General features: G+C 30.6%; 2 protein-coding genes across 3 annotated transcripts; both read left to right on the top strand.

Moving 5' to 3' along the window:
* The first annotated feature begins 15,082 nt into the window (after positions 1 to 15,082).
* On the top strand, positions 15,083 to 15,854 carry LOC119662462. Of its 2 annotated transcripts, none has more exons than XM_038072085.1 (3): positions 15,083 to 15,249; positions 15,309 to 15,422; positions 15,524 to 15,854. In XM_038072085.1, the coding sequence occupies exons 1-3, from the start codon at positions 15,136 to 15,138 to the stop codon at positions 15,710 to 15,712; spliced, it is 417 nt and encodes a 138-aa protein (XP_037928013.1). In that variant the 5' UTR covers positions 15,083 to 15,135; the 3' UTR covers positions 15,713 to 15,854. The 2 variants fall into 2 exon arrangements, with proteins under 2 accessions (XP_037928013.1, XP_037928012.1); XM_038072084.1 differs by having other exon boundaries at positions 15,303 to 15,422.
* Positions 15,855 to 17,483: 1,629 nt separating this feature from the next.
* On the top strand, positions 17,484 to 18,992 carry LOC119662309. The gene is made up of 3 exons (XM_038071904.1): positions 17,484 to 17,768; positions 18,260 to 18,419; positions 18,471 to 18,992. The coding sequence occupies exons 1-3, from the start codon at positions 17,534 to 17,536 to the stop codon at positions 18,916 to 18,918; spliced, it is 843 nt and encodes a 280-aa protein (XP_037927832.1). The 5' UTR covers positions 17,484 to 17,533; the 3' UTR covers positions 18,919 to 18,992.
* The last annotated feature ends 372 nt before the right edge of the window (positions 18,993 to 19,364 follow it).

Here is a 19,364-nt window from a genome sequence, read left to right as displayed (position 1 = left end):
AGAGTTGTTAATATATTATGTAGTGAGTAAATATTTTAAAAGTATTTAAAACAAATTTTTTTTCAGCTACTTAATATGAGTGTACAAATTAAAACTGTTAAAAGTGTGGGCATAGGCGAGCCGATAAGCAGATCATAGTATATGATTCTCTGTCAATCCCATCAAACGAAAAGCAAAACCTTTATGGCCGTCAATCATGATTTAGCCACCATTTTGACCAGCTTATCGATATTCGACCACAATCGCTTTCGTTTGACGTTGTCCACTTTTCATTACCGGTTAACAACCGCTTCAGAAATGTAAGTTGGGTTGATTTTCCAACCTAATTTTAATGGTTCTAAAGGTGTAATGATTCTTAATGCAATATTTAGCTCTTTGGCAATCGAAACAGTGCTTACATGAAAAAAGCAAGCCAGACTCGACGATTTCCGTGATTTTATCGATATTTTTTTATTTTTTTTTATTGACATCGAAATTACTGGAACAAAATCGGCGAAGCCAATATTGGGCATTATTGGCTGTTACAGTATCAGGACTATGAACACTATTCACATTTTTAGCCGCCTTTTTGGCGTTTTCGCTTTTATGAAAGAAAAACTATAAAATATGGCATATTTTCCTTTTGCTAGTGTTCATCTTTGATACACGCTCAAACAAAACTAACACAACTAATTGCTAAACTTTCAAATCTTTTTTTAGTTCGAAATCTTATCTTTCTAATGCCATCTAGGGTAACCCGATCGAACGTATACAACCCGAGATACACATAACTGAAGCCATCTTTTTTTTATAGTACTAAGTAGATTATTATTAAGTAAATTTAATAATTTTATTAAAATTTGAACTATAATTAAAACCCATGTAATATGATATCAACGTTTTTTAAATCAATTAAAAACATGAAACTCATGTTCTAAGTTTGATGAATTGAAATCAAATTTTGATGTCAGACATGTATAAGATTAATAGCATTTATTAATAGAGCAAGTGTGACTTGCCGAATACTTGACCGGAATGACGTGGAACACATCCCATTTGAAACCATAACCATAATTGATTTGCTTAGACAACTTTTCAGTTCCTGATACAATTGTTATTGTATCTTCTTCACGGCAGACAGGTTATGGCTTTGTAATATTCTTATCCATTTCCTTTACTTACTATGAGGATATGTGCTATATATCCTCACTGTGTATTATAAATCAATGTATATCAATATGTTGTATCCTTTATTTACAATCATTTTTCAATTTATTTAAAAATCAATTAAACGCTTAATAAAGTTTCCTATACACAAATAAAACGAACACTGGAGCTAGTTTGGATTGTTTAGTTGAAGTCCACATGCACATCCAGACGGATTCAATATTTATTGTTTCATGCTGCCAAGTCTCTGCATGCATTCTGTAAGTTCCAGGCATAAAAGAGTCCTGTTTATTTATTTGTTGTTGTTTTGTTTTATTTTTAATCTTTTATATTTTGGTCTCATATTGCAGCAGCAAAAAGCGTATCAGCATCCCAACAGAGAAGGTGATATGTACACAATGGGAAGTTGTGAAAAAGTGCTTAACTCGAACTTCATTTGAACGCTTTTGACTATCCATCGAGTTATTTGTACCTAAACATTTTTATTTCAAAATCACAAGTATTTTTTATTCAGCAAACAAATTGACTTTTTCCTTTGTGAGATAATTAATGAAGTCCAGCAAAAATATGCTCTTTCTCATATGTCAACACGCTACAGGTGGTACTGTATATTGATTGTGGAGTTATTGTATTCTTCAGATTTATTTGATTGCAAAAATGAAAGAGCATTTTAACTGAAAAAAAATTTCAAAAAAAAATTTCAAACAAAAATATGTAAGTTTCATAATAAATGTATTTAAATAATTGTCGGCCAGAAAAATCCGTTACAAAATAAAGCCTGAAATCCATTGGATCTCATTCTGTATAAATGAGTTCCGACAAGGTTAGAATGAGTTCCATATATTTTCCAAATGCAAATGAATACATTGAACATGACAGTTTGAGAAAGCTATTTTTGACGTATTTATAAGTAAAGGTAAACAAATATTTGATGGTTGCATTTCCTTGAAATCGATGCACCTCCTTTTGGAACTTCTATTTCCCAAAAATAAATTAATCGAAGCTAAAAATAAGTTTTCAGTTTATATTGTAAAGTTGGAAGGTATATTTAACCACAAATCAAATCAACAGGCAAGTTAAAAAATCAGCTGCTTGAAATGAGAACAAATGAATTACAACGAATGTAAACACTTTCAAAAGTTGCAGCTTATTAACATATCACTGAATGCGGTATACCATATATATCTAAGAAATTTTTTTAATTAATTTGTTGAACGGAAATGAAAAAACATGTTTTTAGTTGTAAATAAAAAGAAGGTATTAGTAATATCTCTATTCAATAATATCATTTTAACGATCTTCCAATTTTTAGAATGGGAATGGTAATGGTAAAGTCTGTAATAGTTTTCCAGGTTTCCCCAAATCGCCCCTTCCACAAAAAATCAAAAAGATGATTTTAATAAAAATTGTTTACTTTGATAGATTTTTTTGATACGCAAAAACTCGAAGTGAGCTAAATATGAGCTTTTTTGGATAGATTAGATCTTACTTAACATCCATTTATACTTACTTTAAATCATTATGTGAGTAGATGACACAAACAGTAACTCTCCCATTCATAGAAGCATAATATTGTCTTGAAGGAAAACAATTCTTAGTAGAGTGGTGTTTTGAACAGTAGTGAATCACAACAACAAAACAGCGGAATTGTCAGCCAAGAACTCATTCAATTAATAAATAATTAATAAATAATAAAATTTTGTTGTTGTAGTTAACTACTATTTAAAAAATCTCTTTATCAAAACAGTAGTTTCTAGTTAGAAACATGGTTTATTTTATTTCGCCTACTCTATTAATAAAACTTCTGTGTCATTCCAAAAAATTGGCGCTAACACCTTCTTCGCCGATTTCTAAAAGCGAACTTACTGCGAAGCTGTCGAATTAGCGTAATTATTAGTAACTCTTCACTGCAGCTTCAACAACTTATGTTAATCAAATCAAGATTTACTCGTTTCCTTTAGCATAAGTTGATTTATGCAAGTGAAAGAGCTTTTATGTGTCAAGAAGTTCTGTAAAAATTTTAGGAGAACTTTTATTTGTTAGCTTTCTCATTGGAAACAGATGATCTTTAGTTTTGTGTTGTTAGAAGAAATAGTTCAATTCAGTATAGAAAACGCAGAATATGCAAGCAATTTAATACTTAGGACGTGTGCGAGTTAGGCTAAGTTGCGTTCTAAATGAGGGAAATTCTAAGTTGTGCCGATAATGTAGTGGTGTGTCGATACGTGTTGATAAATGGTTAAATATGTGCAGTGCAAAACATCCCAAAAAATCTCCCAATTGGTTTAGTATCAAATTAGCCTAACTCGCACACGACCTTAATAATTTAATAATTTGATGCTTTACTTAATAATATATAACACAAAAAAATTATATGTATAATTGATATATTAAATCATTTATGTATACTTTATATTACATTTATGTATTCTATTACATATTTAATTAATATGAACAAAGACTTTAGTAAATACCTACTCTCTCAGCAAATTTGTTTACAGCTCAACTTTCGTTTGTTTACATTTTATATATAAAACATAACAAATATTTAATAATATTTAATAATATTTGACAAATATTTAAAACTTTGGTAATTTCCCTTTTGGGAAATTTATCTTTAAAGGTTACATTCGATATTTTTCACCATAAATGAGTTAATTTATTTACTATGAGATCTTTTATATAAAAGCTCTGTGTATGGTAAATAGTCCTCATTAATAATCTAAGTGAGCAAAACTGTTTAAATAAGACCAATGGAAATATGGTATTTTATAAGGTAACGTTTGACATAGAAATAAACGGGGTCCCGTATCCAAACGGAGTGGATCATATTTGATCTTTTGTGCTGTAATAATTTGACATAAGTATTGACATAAATAAATTTGACATATAGCATTTATTGTAGATTTTCACTGAAAACTTTATATTACTTTTATTTGAAAATTTGTAGTTTCATTTTTATAAATTACTGTTTTAATGACAAAATATTATTTATATATTTTTTTATATATTACATATATTTACTGGTTTAGGTAGACCTTTATTTGTTCAAACTATTGTTCCAAAGTACCAATAACAATAGTTTTGCTTCTTAAAAGAGGTTTTCCCCTTGCTACGGTTTCTACTCTGATACCGGTTCCAGCACTTTTATCTATTGCGGCGTTATTCGCAATATTTGCTACATGTCTCAATAAGCGTATCAGCTGGGTTCTTTCCTTTTTGACTATATACGTCAGTATCGTGGCACAGTTATTCTGAAGCACCAAAAGGTTTTTTTTTATTAACGCATTCATATCAAGAAAATACATCCCATATTAATGTTTTTATTTTACTAAGACAGATTGTGAGCAAGTACATGTACATAACAACGAAAAATGTTTTTAATATATCTTAATAGGCCTTTTCTTTTGTAAGCATATGACAAAATAACAACCGCTTATTTTAAAAATAGCATATGAAACAACAACACTGCTAGTTTATTTAGTTCAATTTTTTTGAAAACCGCTTAGCTTGTAAGCAGCTCAAATCGTATGGTTGCCAAGACTATGTCTATTGTAATGATTGAAAGTACAATTGATTTCTCCTTATTAGTTTGTCAAGGTGCTCTGCAATTCTGTCAAGTGTGATTTTGTTTAATATTTTTGTTATGGTACAAAATAGTGAGATGCCCCTTCAATTAGAGCATTTCTTTTGATCTCATTTTCTGGGAATTTTAACATTTACTTATTCTTTCCATGATGGCGGTATGGATTCAGTGAGGTATAATTTATTGAAAATAGGTAGAAATTTTATAGCCATAAATTGTGGATCAAGTTGGAGAAACTTTACCGTAAAACCGTCACTACCAGTCGATTAATCTTCTTTCAAAGATGAGATGGCACTACCTTCTTCCATTACTATAGGTGGTTCAGTATTAAGGTGGTCTGTTGATTATTCTCGGTTGTAGCAAATACTGAGTGAAGCGTGCTTTCAGAGTATATTTTCCAAACTGATAACTGTGGTTGTATTGAGGTTACAAGAATAGCATTTTTGTCTTCTACTGGAACATTGCGGATATTATTCTTCTGTCCGTTTTTTCAATAGAGCTTCTTATCACGAACTTTTTCTATTACAATAATATATGTAATTGATAAAAGGTTATTACTTGAACTTCGTAAAGATAATTGGATTAAAGATATTTTCAATTCCATTTTAAACACTCAATTACCTAATTAAATTTAAAATAGCTTCAATAGCTCAAATATCTTTTTAATTCGTTCCACTGTAGTGGAAATGCTGACACCAGACAAATAAATCTATTGTGGTTAACAAATGGTTTGATTTGTGTATATTCGTTGTAACGTAAAGGCAAACAACGCCATGCAGGAAGGAAGGTGTTGGCATATTGTACTGTCCACAAATGTCGTTAATACCTGTACGATACACGCTCGACCTCAGTCAACGTGTTAAATGTAATAAATTTGTTGTTAGTTGTGTTGTGGAGCTGTTGGCACCTGTCATTAGTTGGGCGTGTTTGTGTATACTTCACATTTTAAGGATTTATTTGTATATATGGATTTACGTCTATGGGAAAACGATAACACTTCCTTTTAATATCTGGAGGTGCATAGTCGATAATGTGATGTTTAAACAACAGGAATATCTGCGTTGCAATAGATTGGATGAAGTATAAAAAAAAAAAATTTAATTAATACATTTTGTAATTATTTAATAATGTAATTAATTAAGTGCATTAGGTCACTATTGGGCACAGTGACTTCATGCAATCCAATTGTTTTTATTTATTATAAAATGTTTCTGTTGTTTTGCGTCATGTTTGCACGGAGTCTGCAATTAATTAAAATTTAAATTAAAAATAAACTTTGTGAAGTTTTATATTTGTTTGCTCAGAACTTTGTATCGCTCGACTACTCACTTCTATTGCCTCAGTTAAATGTGCTCTCGCTGACAACGTTTAGGCATAAAATTTTCCATAAAACTTGTAAACTACTTTTTAGCAACATAAACGAGTACCAAAGTTCTACGTTAAGACAATTGAATTTAATTCCGAGCAATTCAATTCAATTGAATTCGCTAGAGAATGTCAATTAAAACGTATAAATTTGCATAAGTGCCCCCGTCTACAGAAGTACATAGCGCAGCGTTTTTACTGCGTTCGCAACTGACAAGTTCGATGCTCTTGAGTATCTAAAAGTAAATGAGCAAGGATATGGTGCATTGGAGTTCTCAAAGTTATTCGGAATATATAATACTCTTAGGAGTTTTTCTTAGAGTGTCAAAGTTTATGGAAATAGCAGAAAAAATGTTTCAAACAAATCTGCTATAATTACCAACATTCAAATAGAGTAAATGAGATACGTTAATTAAATACACAATAACGGAAAAAATTATTCAGGAAAAAGTTAATAATTTCATTCTAATTTAAATTAAAAGAAGAAATGTAGTTTATAATTGCAAAGTTTAAAACAAATAGTAAAACTTGATAGCAGAAAAATAATTCGAAATAATTTCGAAATTAAGTACTTCAAGTCACTTTATATATTACATTATTCTCAGTATAATACATATTTAATTATTAAAGAAGTGATGGATGTCATAAGCAAATTGTAGAAGATTGCCCCAGTTTCAAACAGACTTTTAGACTTGTTTATTCAAAATTCAACAGAACTATATATCGAGTTGTAAATGTTGACGCGGATTCAGTATATTAGAACTCCATCTATAAAAAAAATTTTCAAGTAAATTACACTAGACAGGATATCCACTCATCTTAAGCACAAACTAAGCTGGCTTTATTCCTCAATAATCTTGCATAGATCATATCAACACCGTCCATATTACCATAAAATGCACACTTGCCGCGCTCCTCCTATTTATTGACTTTGAAAAAGCCTTGGACGCCATCAAACAAAAATTTATATGGTTCGCATTAGAAGTCCTAGGTAAACCCGAAAATATTATTAAAATTATTAAAAAGAAATATGAAAACGGTACGTGCAAAATACCTCATTAAGGAATGCTGAGCGTCGAATTTTAAACCAGAAGTGGTGTAGAGCGAAGGTGCGTCCTCTCAACTCTTCTATTTATTACCACTCTAGACCTTGTTTTCGTGCAGATCAACGAGTGACATCAAATGGCACCTGAACAGCAAACTAAGCGAGCTATCATACGCTGATGATGTAGTTCTACTTACTCATATCTATCAAGATATGCAAACAAAGATTATAAGTCTTTCCGTAAAGTTAAAGTTCCGTTCCGTAAAATATGGCATTAACACGAACAATCAAGCTCCGCTTTTGGTCGACAATACACAAATCAAGACCGTTTTTCAATTTGATTATCTGGGCAGCAAAATTGTTGTTAGTGGTGTATAGGGAAGAGACAAAGTTCACATAGAACCAAACCAATGTAGAATGATAGTTTATTGGTAAGACTCATAGTTTTTTGTCAGAATTTGCATGTCACAATGCCATGCTTCATGCGATACAAAAAAAAACCAACTTATAACATTCTAATATCTTGAAGCGTTCAGTAATGGCATAAAATTATAGTTAAACTAAAATTTTCAGCAAAAAAAAACTTAGCAAATCCAATTGACAAAGGATAAATTTTTTTTCTATTCTAAAAGCTTAAATCATCATTTCGAAGAATTCATTTTAAGAGCTGTGCAGACTATCATTTTTGAATTTCATTCAAGTTGCGCTCTCTCTTGCTCAAATTTAATCTAGCTACCGAACTTGAGCATGCTCTTATTTAAGAGATGTCATTCAAACAAAATTTTTGAAGAATAAGGGTGTTTACGCACGCTGTAAGTGTGTTTCGCACGCTGTAAATTTGTTAGCGCAACCATGCAAAAATATGCTCTTAAATGACGAATGAACATTTTTGGGTGACAGGCTGTTATTCACAACATGTTGGCGACAGGCTGAATGAAGTGCTCACCAAAATTTTGATGATTTTGTGGCTATAAAACAAAATTTTTGAAAGGAGTTTACGATCATGCCGCAATCCATTGATGAAAAATATATGGGGCAACAATTTTATTAAAAATCATAAGGGTTTCTTTAATAATTCCGGTTACTTTTTACTTGAAATATATTAAATACCCTATGAAATGTTATTAACAAAATACATTTTATATATCCTATGTTTTACATGACAATTAATTGTATAAAATCACTCAAATATAAATTATTATAAATACGAGTAACGATGACAATCAAATCCTTTCAACTATTTTCGTGATTTACAGCCAACATGGAACTCATCACTCCTCCTAAATGTATTGGTTTATATACGGAATTAGTTTTATTTGGCAATTATGTCAAGGCTCTTTTATTTAATTTGTTTTTGCATTTAAATGTATATCAAGCAAATATGCAAAAAATCTGAAAAATGTCAAATATTTTACTATTTTCTAATGAAATTGGTTGGATTTTGCCAAACATGAATATTAGCTTTCACAATTCCATGTCACGCACAATCAGAAATTTTTAACAAATAAAATTGTTCTGGACAAAATTAAGGAAAATAAAAGAACGCACCACAAAAATTTTTGTACAAACACGTCCAAAAATGAAATAAAAGTGTTTAAAATTTAAAAAAAAAATAAAAAATTAAATAAAACGAATAAATATTGGCAAAAAAAATAAAAATTTTAACAAAAATGTTAAGCAATGGAATTTTTAAAATCAAATACAACACAAAAAAAAAAGTTATATATATTATATAAATTTTTCAGAATTTTTAATTGCGATGCTTCTCTGTGTGAAGAGAGTGATTAAAATGCAAAAAATATAGCTTTCAGAATATATAAATGTCATATACAGGTTGAAGCCATCAAGGCCATCGAGGTTTGTATAGACATACTAAAGGACTATCACTGTAAACGCATTTACTTTGCTTTAATTCATACGAATGTATAAAAATGCCAGAGTACATCAGAGAAAGATCTAACAAATCGACAAAGGTAATTGAGAATATGTTGCCCCATTATGGAAAACCCCATTTTAAACAGTTCTTGTTATTTTGGAAAGATTTTTATGTACTCTCAATGTCAGGCAGAAAATTTTTTCAAGGATTTTTCGAGAGATAATATAATAGATATTATAAGAATAATTTGTAAATGAAAGTATATACCTCGTAAATAATTTTTTTTACATCGAACATCTACTTAAATTTTCTCTCATAAAGATTATTAATGAGCATTTATATCTTAGCATTTGATAGGTCCGATACGGACCTATTCTGTGCACTTTACAAATTTGTAAATAAAAAAAAATTTTTTTCTTAATAAAAACTATTGTTTTAATGGAGAGGTTTTTGAAAACAAGTGAATCACAGCAACAATTTATTTTTTTATTTTTTAATTAATAGAAACTTTTAGTACAGTACCAAATTGCAACAACAAAAATTTTTATTTATTTTTATTTAATTGAATTGTAGAACTGCTTCGCGTATTGTCAAACACCATCATCCGTGGTCATGGAATTATTTCTAGTATTTAATTATTCGCAAAAAAATTTTTGTAGACTGCAAGTAACAAGGGTGGTACTGAACCTCTGCCAAATTTGAAGTTCATAGTCAGTGTTCATTAGACAACTAACCCAAAGCCCTAAGTACATATGTATATATCGATGTAGACTTATTGTAATTTATTATAATAAAATTGAAATGTTTGTATTTGGTTTATTATTATGTTGAGGATAGTTGAGTCAGTGCATCTGAGCACTTTTACTCTCTATTAACTGCAATGTTTCTTCAAAATCCCTCTTTGCGCCTTGACTGGATTATTGTTTATAATCGCAATTAAAATTACTTAATATATAAGTATAAATATATAAATATAAATATATATAAATAATTAGTTTACTCACTTTACACGTATTATATTAGCATAACTTTTTGATGCTTTGAATTTGGGGCAAAATATTTAACTGATTTTTGGTATTTAAAATTTAAGCTGCAGTTTCTACATTGTTTCCACATTAGAGATTTTTAATGCCACAACCATATGACACTTAAAAAGCCTATTAACAAAATGCAGCTAGCTAACATAGTGCCCACATTAGTGCCAAATCGTATAATGAAGAGTTGGATCAATTGCTGCCATTGAAGCAGAATAACAAAAGCTGTAGGCATACTTCAGAGCTCATATAAACGCATTCCTAAAATGTTATGCGTGTATTTTTATGCACTCGTATGCATATATACAACCTTCGATACATACATATAGAGATGAAAATGCGGTGAAGGAATGAAAAGGAATGGCTCGTATAGATACTCAACTATAGAGACTTCCTGTTGCAGAGCGCTGTGCACGCTTAAAACGCATCATCAAATTCCATTGAGTAGTGGTGGTGCAGCAGATACACGCATGTACAAATAAACATAAATATTTTTAAAGCAAACATAGTACAGCAATTGCTGTTGCAACTGCAACTGCAACTGCAACAGCAACAGCAACAGTAGCAGCGAGAGCAAGTGCAACTGCAAGAGTGCAATTGCAACTGTTCATCAATAGCAACGGCAACGACAACGACAACGGCAACGGCAACATGTCGAGCATTTGTACGAGTACTAGTGCTTGAATTGTAATAATTTACGTTGTTTTATTTGCTTAATGCACAATACTTAATACAAATAATTTGGGTCATTGTGTTGCTCGAATCACTTACTCACATGCATGCACATAAATGCAACCATGGATGGCCACGCATTTGTAGTAATGCACTTGCATTGTGTTTGTAATTGAAAACGTAATCGAAGCATGATAAACTCGAATGATGCAGTTGTACAGCATTTGCATTTTATTAAGATAAAATTTAAAAAAAAAACACAAAACAGAAAACAAAAAATAGAAGTTTTTTTAAAAAAATCCAATTTCGAATTCTCAATTGGTTAGGTTTGCGTTCTGTGTTGGTTTCGTTCTATTTGAATTTTTAAGCACTTTTAAGCGAACGCCATTGATTGCATTCAATTGTTACCTCAAACTGTAACAATGCCAAAATTGGTTGGCTTGCTTAACCTTAAGCATAAAATCCATCTATAACTTTTTTTACGCTATGCATAAAACTGTTTCTGATCATTTCATTTTTATATTCTTCTATATATCTTCTAGTGTATAGTCTACATCAAGAGTATAGTCCATGAAAACACTATCAATGTTTAATAAAAATATCTCATTTATTCAATTTTGCTTATTAAGACCGCTAATGAGGATAACTCACCAAACAAGAACTTTCATATAAATGAGCTCATTATAAATAAATCAATTCATTTAAGGCAAAAAATGTCGAATGTCTTGAAATGTCTTGAAATGCCTTAAAAATAAATTTCCCACAAAATAAATTACCAAAATTTGATGAAAATTACATTAAAAGTGAATCTAGATAAAAAAAAAATACCCCAGATTTACTAATCGAAACCGTCATAAATATCAATATGCTAAATTGATTAGATACTTATTATTTTTAAATTATTTATGCGTATGATTTGAAAAATCATTTACTAATTAAAAGTAAGTACCACAATAATACTATATACCTTCTGCTCATCCGGATTTTGTTGTTTGTTAACTTCTCCTTAAGTAATAGACCTTTTTCAAAAATTTTTTTTTTGTTATGTTGGTACACCCTTACTTGACATATGGTACAAATTTCAGTGCCATCTGTCAATTAGATTTTTACTATGGAAAATTCTTGTTGTACGCGATTTTTTGACCAAACATCCAAACACGACACCACTGTCATCGCTCAGGCACCACATTCGTCAGGTCTGGATCCGTGCGACTTTTTCCTGTTCCCGAAACTCAAATTGAATCGGTAAAAGAGAATTCGTTGAAGGAACTAAAAGCCATACATTCACGGACCTACGAAAAGTGTATGGAAGATTGAGTTAAGCATTGGCATATGTATATCGCTTCAGAAGGAGCATATTTTGAAGAAGATAAAATAAATTTGGAATAAAATTTAATTTTGTGTGTTTTATTTACAAAATCCGAATACTTTTTGAGCAGAAGGTAATTACTATAATCACTGTTTATAATACCCTGGAGGCCATTAAGAGAAGTACTTATCTCCACTTTCTTTAACTTGCTAATAACTGAAAGAAAGTACTTATATCATATGGAACTTCCAGATTAAAAAATTAGATCCTCGGAATTCTCCAAAAGAGGCCACGTCAACACTGCAAGTCTAACTGCAGTTCTTTCTAGTAATTGATGTATAGGAGTTTAGGAATAGGAGAAACTGCGCATTCCTTATAATACTCACTGTAGAAGTTGAGAAAACCCGCAGGAAAAAGAAACCGCAATACATTTTGTCTGTGAATGTCCGGCTTTGGCGTTTGAAAAGAAAAAGGTTTTTAGGAAGATACTTCGTTAACAGTTCATTAGTTTGATTAAGACGGCAGACCTATTAAGTTATCTGAATTAGAAGGAGTGGATTTAGTCTCTATTGTTATGTACTAGTGGTTCTTGCGAAGAATGTGGTAGCAAAACGGCAAAACTCGCTAATTGAGGTGCATTGAAGTTATCTAAGGCTCCGCCAGTGCAACCAACCAACTATAATCACTACATTTATTCAGAAAATGAAAATATATAAGTTTATATGAATATTTGCCAATATATATATATAAATATAGTATATGTATATAAACATATATAAAAAAAGGTTTGTGAAATTTCTTTTTAAAAAATGAGTTTCGCAAACCATGACTGCGAGGTTGAAGTGCTGCTTACTTCCATGTGTCATAAATCTGAAGTATTTATTGCAAATCCAATTAAAAACACACAAACATACCTTTTCCCTTTACGTCACTAAAAATTTAACTTATCCAATTAGGAACTTGCAAATTTGTGAATTTGCTCACGTCAGAAAGTTTTACACTTCCCGGGATATGTGCGAATTCGTAGATGCAAAAGGCAAATACAAACGAGAGGAGGAATTTTCTTCATCAATGCAAACTTGTTTAACTATTATTTGTGTTCCAATGCAAAAGGATATAATCAGATAAAGTAGTTTATATGAGAAAAACGTGTTAAAGTTTTTTCAAACATTTTTTTTTGTTTTGTTAAGCTTAAATTTATTTTTATAATATTTGGTATATATATTATTACGAATAGAAGGTTTTTCTTTTGTGAATATATTTGTTATACAATGAATGAAACATTTCAAAGTAAATAAACCATAAATCGCAAAACCGACCTGGGCATATAGGTACGAGAACCTGCTTTTCTAGCACATTCAACGTTCCGAAAACACAGCGGGGTCAAGATTATGTCAGAAATTGTGACCGATATTGTCATTAAGACACCCTTGTCTATAAACAGTTTCAACAGTATAGTATCTATATTACTTCAGATTAATTCAAAATGATTAATTTTTTTAAATTATTTAAAAATATTTTTCGTCTTTTATTTGAGAGCAGCTGTCTCTATTTAATATAAAGGAATATTGATTTATAAAACAGTGAGACAAAGCAATTTAACTCCGAGTATAATCTCTTAAGTTAGTATTTAAAATCGATCTGATAATTTTTAAGTAAATGGTATGAAACGTTGCATTTAGACTAATTATAAGTCAAGCCAGATCAACTCTAAAAGTGTGGCCATTGCGTGACTAAACACATCGTCGATAAACCTAATTACTTGCCATTAAGGCTTAACACCACCATGCTCGTGACACACTTATCAGCATAATGCGATAATAAACGTTCCCATTAAAATACCAATATACTCCGCCGGTACCAATTAAAAGTATAAGTTCGGATAAAGCTTCCTACTCGGGAGAGAGGGAGGCTATCTTGCATTTCTGCTGTTCGCTGGGCACAGCAGTCAGTTGGAAAGTATCGAATGAAAGTAGGGAATACAATAATTCTACCTTCATAACTTTGTGTCTTTACTACAACCAACGTTATACATCCTTTAAAAGAGCGAACCTCAATTGATCAGAACAGTCAAAGCTGAAGGCTCTCACACTCGTGGTACCTTATTTACACTCCCGATCGGATGCTGGAAGTGAAACTCACTTAATAACATTTGTACTCCAAACAGTATCGTATATTTCCTATAATCATGCCTTACCTTGGGAATATTCTAACCCCTTCCCCGCGGAGGTAGCATATTCGATGCACTGTTGATGTTATAAATCAAATCATTGATTTTAACGAGGTATCTCAACCCAAGTAGACATGCTAATAAAAGCATTTACTTTTAGCGACAGACAAACACTGTGTTGTAGACCGGTTGTAAACTGTGGACGTTTCAACAAGACTCGGCACCGTGTCATAAAGCACCGTCTCGTTTGAAACAAGAATGGTTAAAAAATCATATTCCACATCTCATGTCGTCCACAAAATTGCTTTCAAATTCGCCAGACGCAAGTCAAATGGACTAATCCATCTGGGTCATTTTGGAGAGATACGTGAGGACTAAGAAATATGCCAGTATGGATGCGCTGAAGAAAGCCAGTGTTCAGGAATGGAACAAAGATGCCGGAAAATCATATACGCAAAATATGCAATCCTTTTTTTAACCGTTTGAAAGTCATATTCAAGACGAAAGGTGGCCGCATTGCGCTAGAGTAAATAGTTTTCGAAATTTTAATTATATCCACAAATTTTTGTGATATGATCTATAAAAAATAATTTCACACACCAAAAATATGGTCGCTCGAATAGGTACCACTTCCAGGGTATAACATTGTAGTGTAAACACACTTTTAGAATAAGTAAAGTAAAAGGGAAAAGTTTTTCTTGTATATATAACTTTATTTTGCATATATTAGGACCAAAAATGAAATGATTCTAACGGATAAGCTAACGGATCGATTTTAATATACTTTAAATAATGATAAGGTGTGCTTTGATTTTTTTTAAATTAAATGGTTCACTTTTAAAAATTTGAAAATTTATTCTATTGTATACAAAGCTATATTAGCTTTATTAGTTTTTGATTTATTAGCTGTTATTATTTATTTATTTATCATTATGGATGGGAGAGATTTTAATTGGAAGTTTTTGTATGAACGTTTTGGTGATCTTAACGATTACAAGACAATTGTGCACACTGCAGACAAGAGATATATGAGACGTAACTATATGGTAAGGAAAGTACGTACTACCTTACGTATCGCTTGATTATTTTATTTCAATAGCTTCAGGCCACATTGACTTTTATGGTAAGTGAATTAATGGATGCAAAACCCGATGATGGCATTCGGTTCATAATAAATTTGTTTCATGATCGTAAAAAATTGCGATATTCTATGAAGAAGGTAAATAAACAAACAATAAATATATTCTTAGTTATATGTATACATTTATATATGTATCTATATATATCAAATAATACATGTATATTGAAATATACGTTTAGGTATATGCCATTTTTAAAGACCTCCTTAAAGAAGGCCAAGGTGTTATGTCTGATGAAACTGAACGTGATTTATATTCCGCCGTTTTTCTTGGTTATGACGAATTTTTGGATCAAGAGATTAATTGTTCAAATTCGAATTTAACTGACGAAATAGAAGAAGAAGAAGAGGAAGAAGAAGAAATACAATAACTAACTGAAAATGCGGAGGATGCAAAAACCGAACTGATTATCTTGAAGTAGACAACCAATAAAACAATTTTTTTTCAATGTAATTAATATCGAAATAGTTTCCTATGTACTAAATTTTTGGTAACGAAATTTTTATTAATAACAGCGTAATCGTAATTTTTAATAAATATATACTTTTGGTAAAGTTTAAAATTTGTTTTTAATATATCAACAACTTTCTAACATAGTTCGAATAATATGTTTTAGATGACAAACTTAAAACTACCTAACCATATCTTCAAGTTTATCAAATATAATCTTTACTTTTAATAATAGTGAAGATATACTTTTGGTCGTGTGAATGCGTAGTAGAAAGATTTATAATTCGGTTTCTTTTTAGCATTTTTGATGTCTGGAACAAGCATTATTACTCTTAGATAAATTAAAATCTGATTATTAAACTGTGCTCAACTAGCAAGTGATTATAACTTATATCAAATCTTGGCTATAAACTTAACTGTTGTTACTTTTAATACTGAATGGATTTACAAGCAATACTTAAAATTCTTACCTTTCGTATTCCTTCACGCCTTCAGCAATGCAGTGGAAGAAATCATCAAACCCAACTCCAGTTATCGAAGAAATTGCATATCTTCTGAGGGTTTCATAAAATGTATCTACCGTCCGCGAAATTAAGTTTGATGAATCAGTTATGGTCACATGCTCTGACGCTTCATCAAATGCTTCAAAATCAATCATCCAAATCAAAGGAGGGGAATGATCTAGCTCATACTAAAATAAATACTTAATCATTGCAAACCTTATTTAATGTCACAATAAATGGTAGCTGACGAGAAAAAGTTTGATTTTCATTTAATTTACAAAATAAATTTGATTTAATTTTAATTTCCAGGGAATATATTATACGTGTAGACATGAGTTAACACATCCCACGTACACATTGGAGGTGAATATATGTTACCTATATTCACATTGGAGGTGAATATAGTTAATAATATAGATAATATTAATACAAAAAGTAATGATAATACAATGGATAATAATATAGTTATTACACATTTACTATATATATGAATGTATAATAAAAAAACTTTTAATGTTCAATAAAACGATACGAGTAAGATAAATACTCAGTATAAATATATATTATGTACTACCACTGGAGAGACAAACTGATCTGGAGACCAATTGGTAATAAGTCAGTTAACTAATGGCTCAGTTAGACGGTAGATAACGTAAGAAATTATTTCAAAGTGAAATACGCAAGTTTGGTGGGTAGTGCATTTCGCTTTGAATTAATATGTTACGTTACCTACCGTCTAACTGAGCCTTAACTTTATCGGAGAAGCAAATCAGGTGATACAAAATATGTGTATGAACAAAATTTAATATTTGTGTTAATAACAACTAAGTTAACTAAATTAATATTTCAAGAAAATAATGACGAAGGAAACTATTTTATTCATCGAAAGGTGTTTCATCAGAGGTTTATTGGAAATATCTCTTATATTCAATTATTCTTGCTTACTAAGATTTGACTGACTAAGAAATGACTTACCATTCTATTAATATCAAAAATGTGGCTTCATCACTTCGGTGGTGAATTTCTAGAGTTTGTTTACTATTCTTTTATGTCATTGAAACGATTACTTGTCAAACATTCAAAGGCATGTGAGAATGAGATGCATATACTTTTTTAGCAGTCGTCCCTCTTAATTGTGGTGAAGGTGGATTTCTGGCGTCCGCGCCAGTTTTGATTGTTGTTCGCTGCTGTTAAAGTGTAAAAGTTTTTTGTGATTCCCTGTGTAACTTTCTCAATCTATGGAAAACATTGACAACAAAATGAAAAATAAAAGAAAATATAGTCCTAGAACTGAGTATGTAGAAGTCAATTCTCTAAAATTAATTCGGTTAGTACGCAGCAATGAAATACTTTTTAAAACGGACAATAGCTTGTGCTGCAATAAGTCTTATAGAGAAGAAGTATGGGAAGGTGTTTATGCTGCAATGTTTCCAGAATATTATTCAATGGATGAAAAAATGAAGGAGTTGATGGGTGAGTGACTTTAATGATTGTTGCTTAATATATTTAACCTATCGTAGCGTAGCCAAAAATGTGGACTATGTTTCACTACTATTAATCAAGTAAACAATGTTTGTCAAGTATTATTATTTCACTAGGGCGTGTATTCTAGTTATACATGACTGAATTATTATAAATACAATAGCAGCATTAACTAATAGTTGTTCTTGTCTGAAATAATTGTGGCAATCAGAAGGCTTTACTATGATGAACCAAGTTAACCAAATATACCCAATATAAGAGTAGATGCAGATGAATGAACATTTTTAAAGGAATTTTGGTATCAAATAAAATGCTCTTACATTTGGAATATAATGGTGTGTTATAACGTTTGAATCCTTTGCTATTGCCTTTAAGGATGTACATCATTTTTCATTCTTACTAAAATAATACAAATTATATATAACATATTGCAAAAAACCTTGAAATTATTATTATATTGAAAATGATGATTTTTGTCCCAGGATTAAGTGTACGACGTCGTTGGAAAAGCTTGCGGGATTCAATAGCATGTGAAGTTAAAAAGAGCGCAACCGTTGAAAATTATGTTCGTAAGAAGAAGAGTCCAATTATTGCCGAATTGGAGTTCCTTATACCACACATTAAAAGTTCGCATTGCGTTAGGTAACTATTTCGAACATCAACTAATTTATTTTTAATTTTTCTCTCTATTAGATTTGCTGAACAGCTTGGTTTAAGTAATAATATCAATAATTCCGGCGAAACTGAAGTCCACGAAGTTGATGAGTCGACTACTTCAACTAAAGGTCAAGACATTGAGACACCTGTTCTGCAAATGAATGAATCAGATGGTCTTCTTAAGGAAAAAGCTATTAAAGACCTACACCAATTTCACAATGCGGTCAGTTCAAATATAAATGCGATAATTTCTCAACCAATGGTGTGTACTAATCTTGCTTCGTTAAACCAAAGTGACGTAAACGGTTGGAATAATCAATTTTATGCTATATCGATGTATAAAGGAGATGAGTTTATTAATTTTGGTGTACAATGTCTTAATTCCATTAATGAAGAAGAAAACAATAACGATAAAGCTACAGTACAACAGAATAAACGTCTTCACTTGGAAAACGAGGAATCCACTGACCTACCCATTTCATAAAAAATATATATTAAAAGCTACTTAATCAATATTAGTCTTATAATCAGTGCTCAATGTGTTATGCCAGAAATGAGCATGGCTTTTGTAATTATTTATATATAATGACTGTTTTTTAATACTGTACATTTGAGTCTTTATAAGTACTATTTATTTATCTTATAATACCATACATGTCAGTCTTAATAAATTCAAAATATATTGTCATTTCTACAAAATTTAGTTGATCAGGCCTACAAATTATACCATTTCGTAGATTGAAAAGTGACCTATAGCGAGTAGTCAACACATTTTCTAAAATTTTTAATTAATAGAAATAAAATATTTAAATAGAAAATGCAAAATTAATATACCTAATTTATTAAATTCATTATTTTAGATTACATTGTGTGAAGTAAAGTAAAAAGTAAAAAAAAGTAAATGCGATAAAAACTTCTACTTTATTTATA

The sequence above is a fragment of the Teleopsis dalmanni genome, chromosome X, assembly GCF_002237135.1.
Source record: "Teleopsis dalmanni isolate 2A chromosome X, ASM223713v2, whole genome shotgun sequence".
Classification (NCBI taxonomy): domain Eukaryota; kingdom Metazoa; phylum Arthropoda; class Insecta; order Diptera; family Diopsidae; genus Teleopsis; species Teleopsis dalmanni.
This window is presented reverse-complemented; position numbering and strand designations above follow the sequence as displayed.

Excerpts from the sequence above, each read along its gene's own strand:
- LOC119662462 (XM_038072084.1), top strand. The coding sequence starts at position 15,136 with ATGGATGGGAGAGATTTTAATTGGAAGTTTTTGTATGAACGTTTTGGT. Across the intron at positions 15,250-15,302 it reads ATATGAGACGTAACTATATG|CTTCAGGCCACATTGACTTT; the intron begins GTAAGGAAAGTA and ends TTATTTCAATAG. Across the intron at positions 15,423-15,523 it reads TGCGATATTCTATGAAGAAG|GTATATGCCATTTTTAAAGA; the intron begins GTAAATAAACAA and ends ATATACGTTTAG.
- LOC119662309 (XM_038071904.1), top strand. The coding sequence starts at position 17,534 with ATGGAAAACATTGACAACAAAATGAAAAATAAAAGAAAATATAGTCCT. Across the intron at positions 17,769-18,259 it reads AAAAATGAAGGAGTTGATGG|GATTAAGTGTACGACGTCGT; the intron begins GTGAGTGACTTT and ends TTTTTGTCCCAG. Across the intron at positions 18,420-18,470 it reads AAAAGTTCGCATTGCGTTAG|ATTTGCTGAACAGCTTGGTT; the intron begins GTAACTATTTCG and ends TCTCTCTATTAG.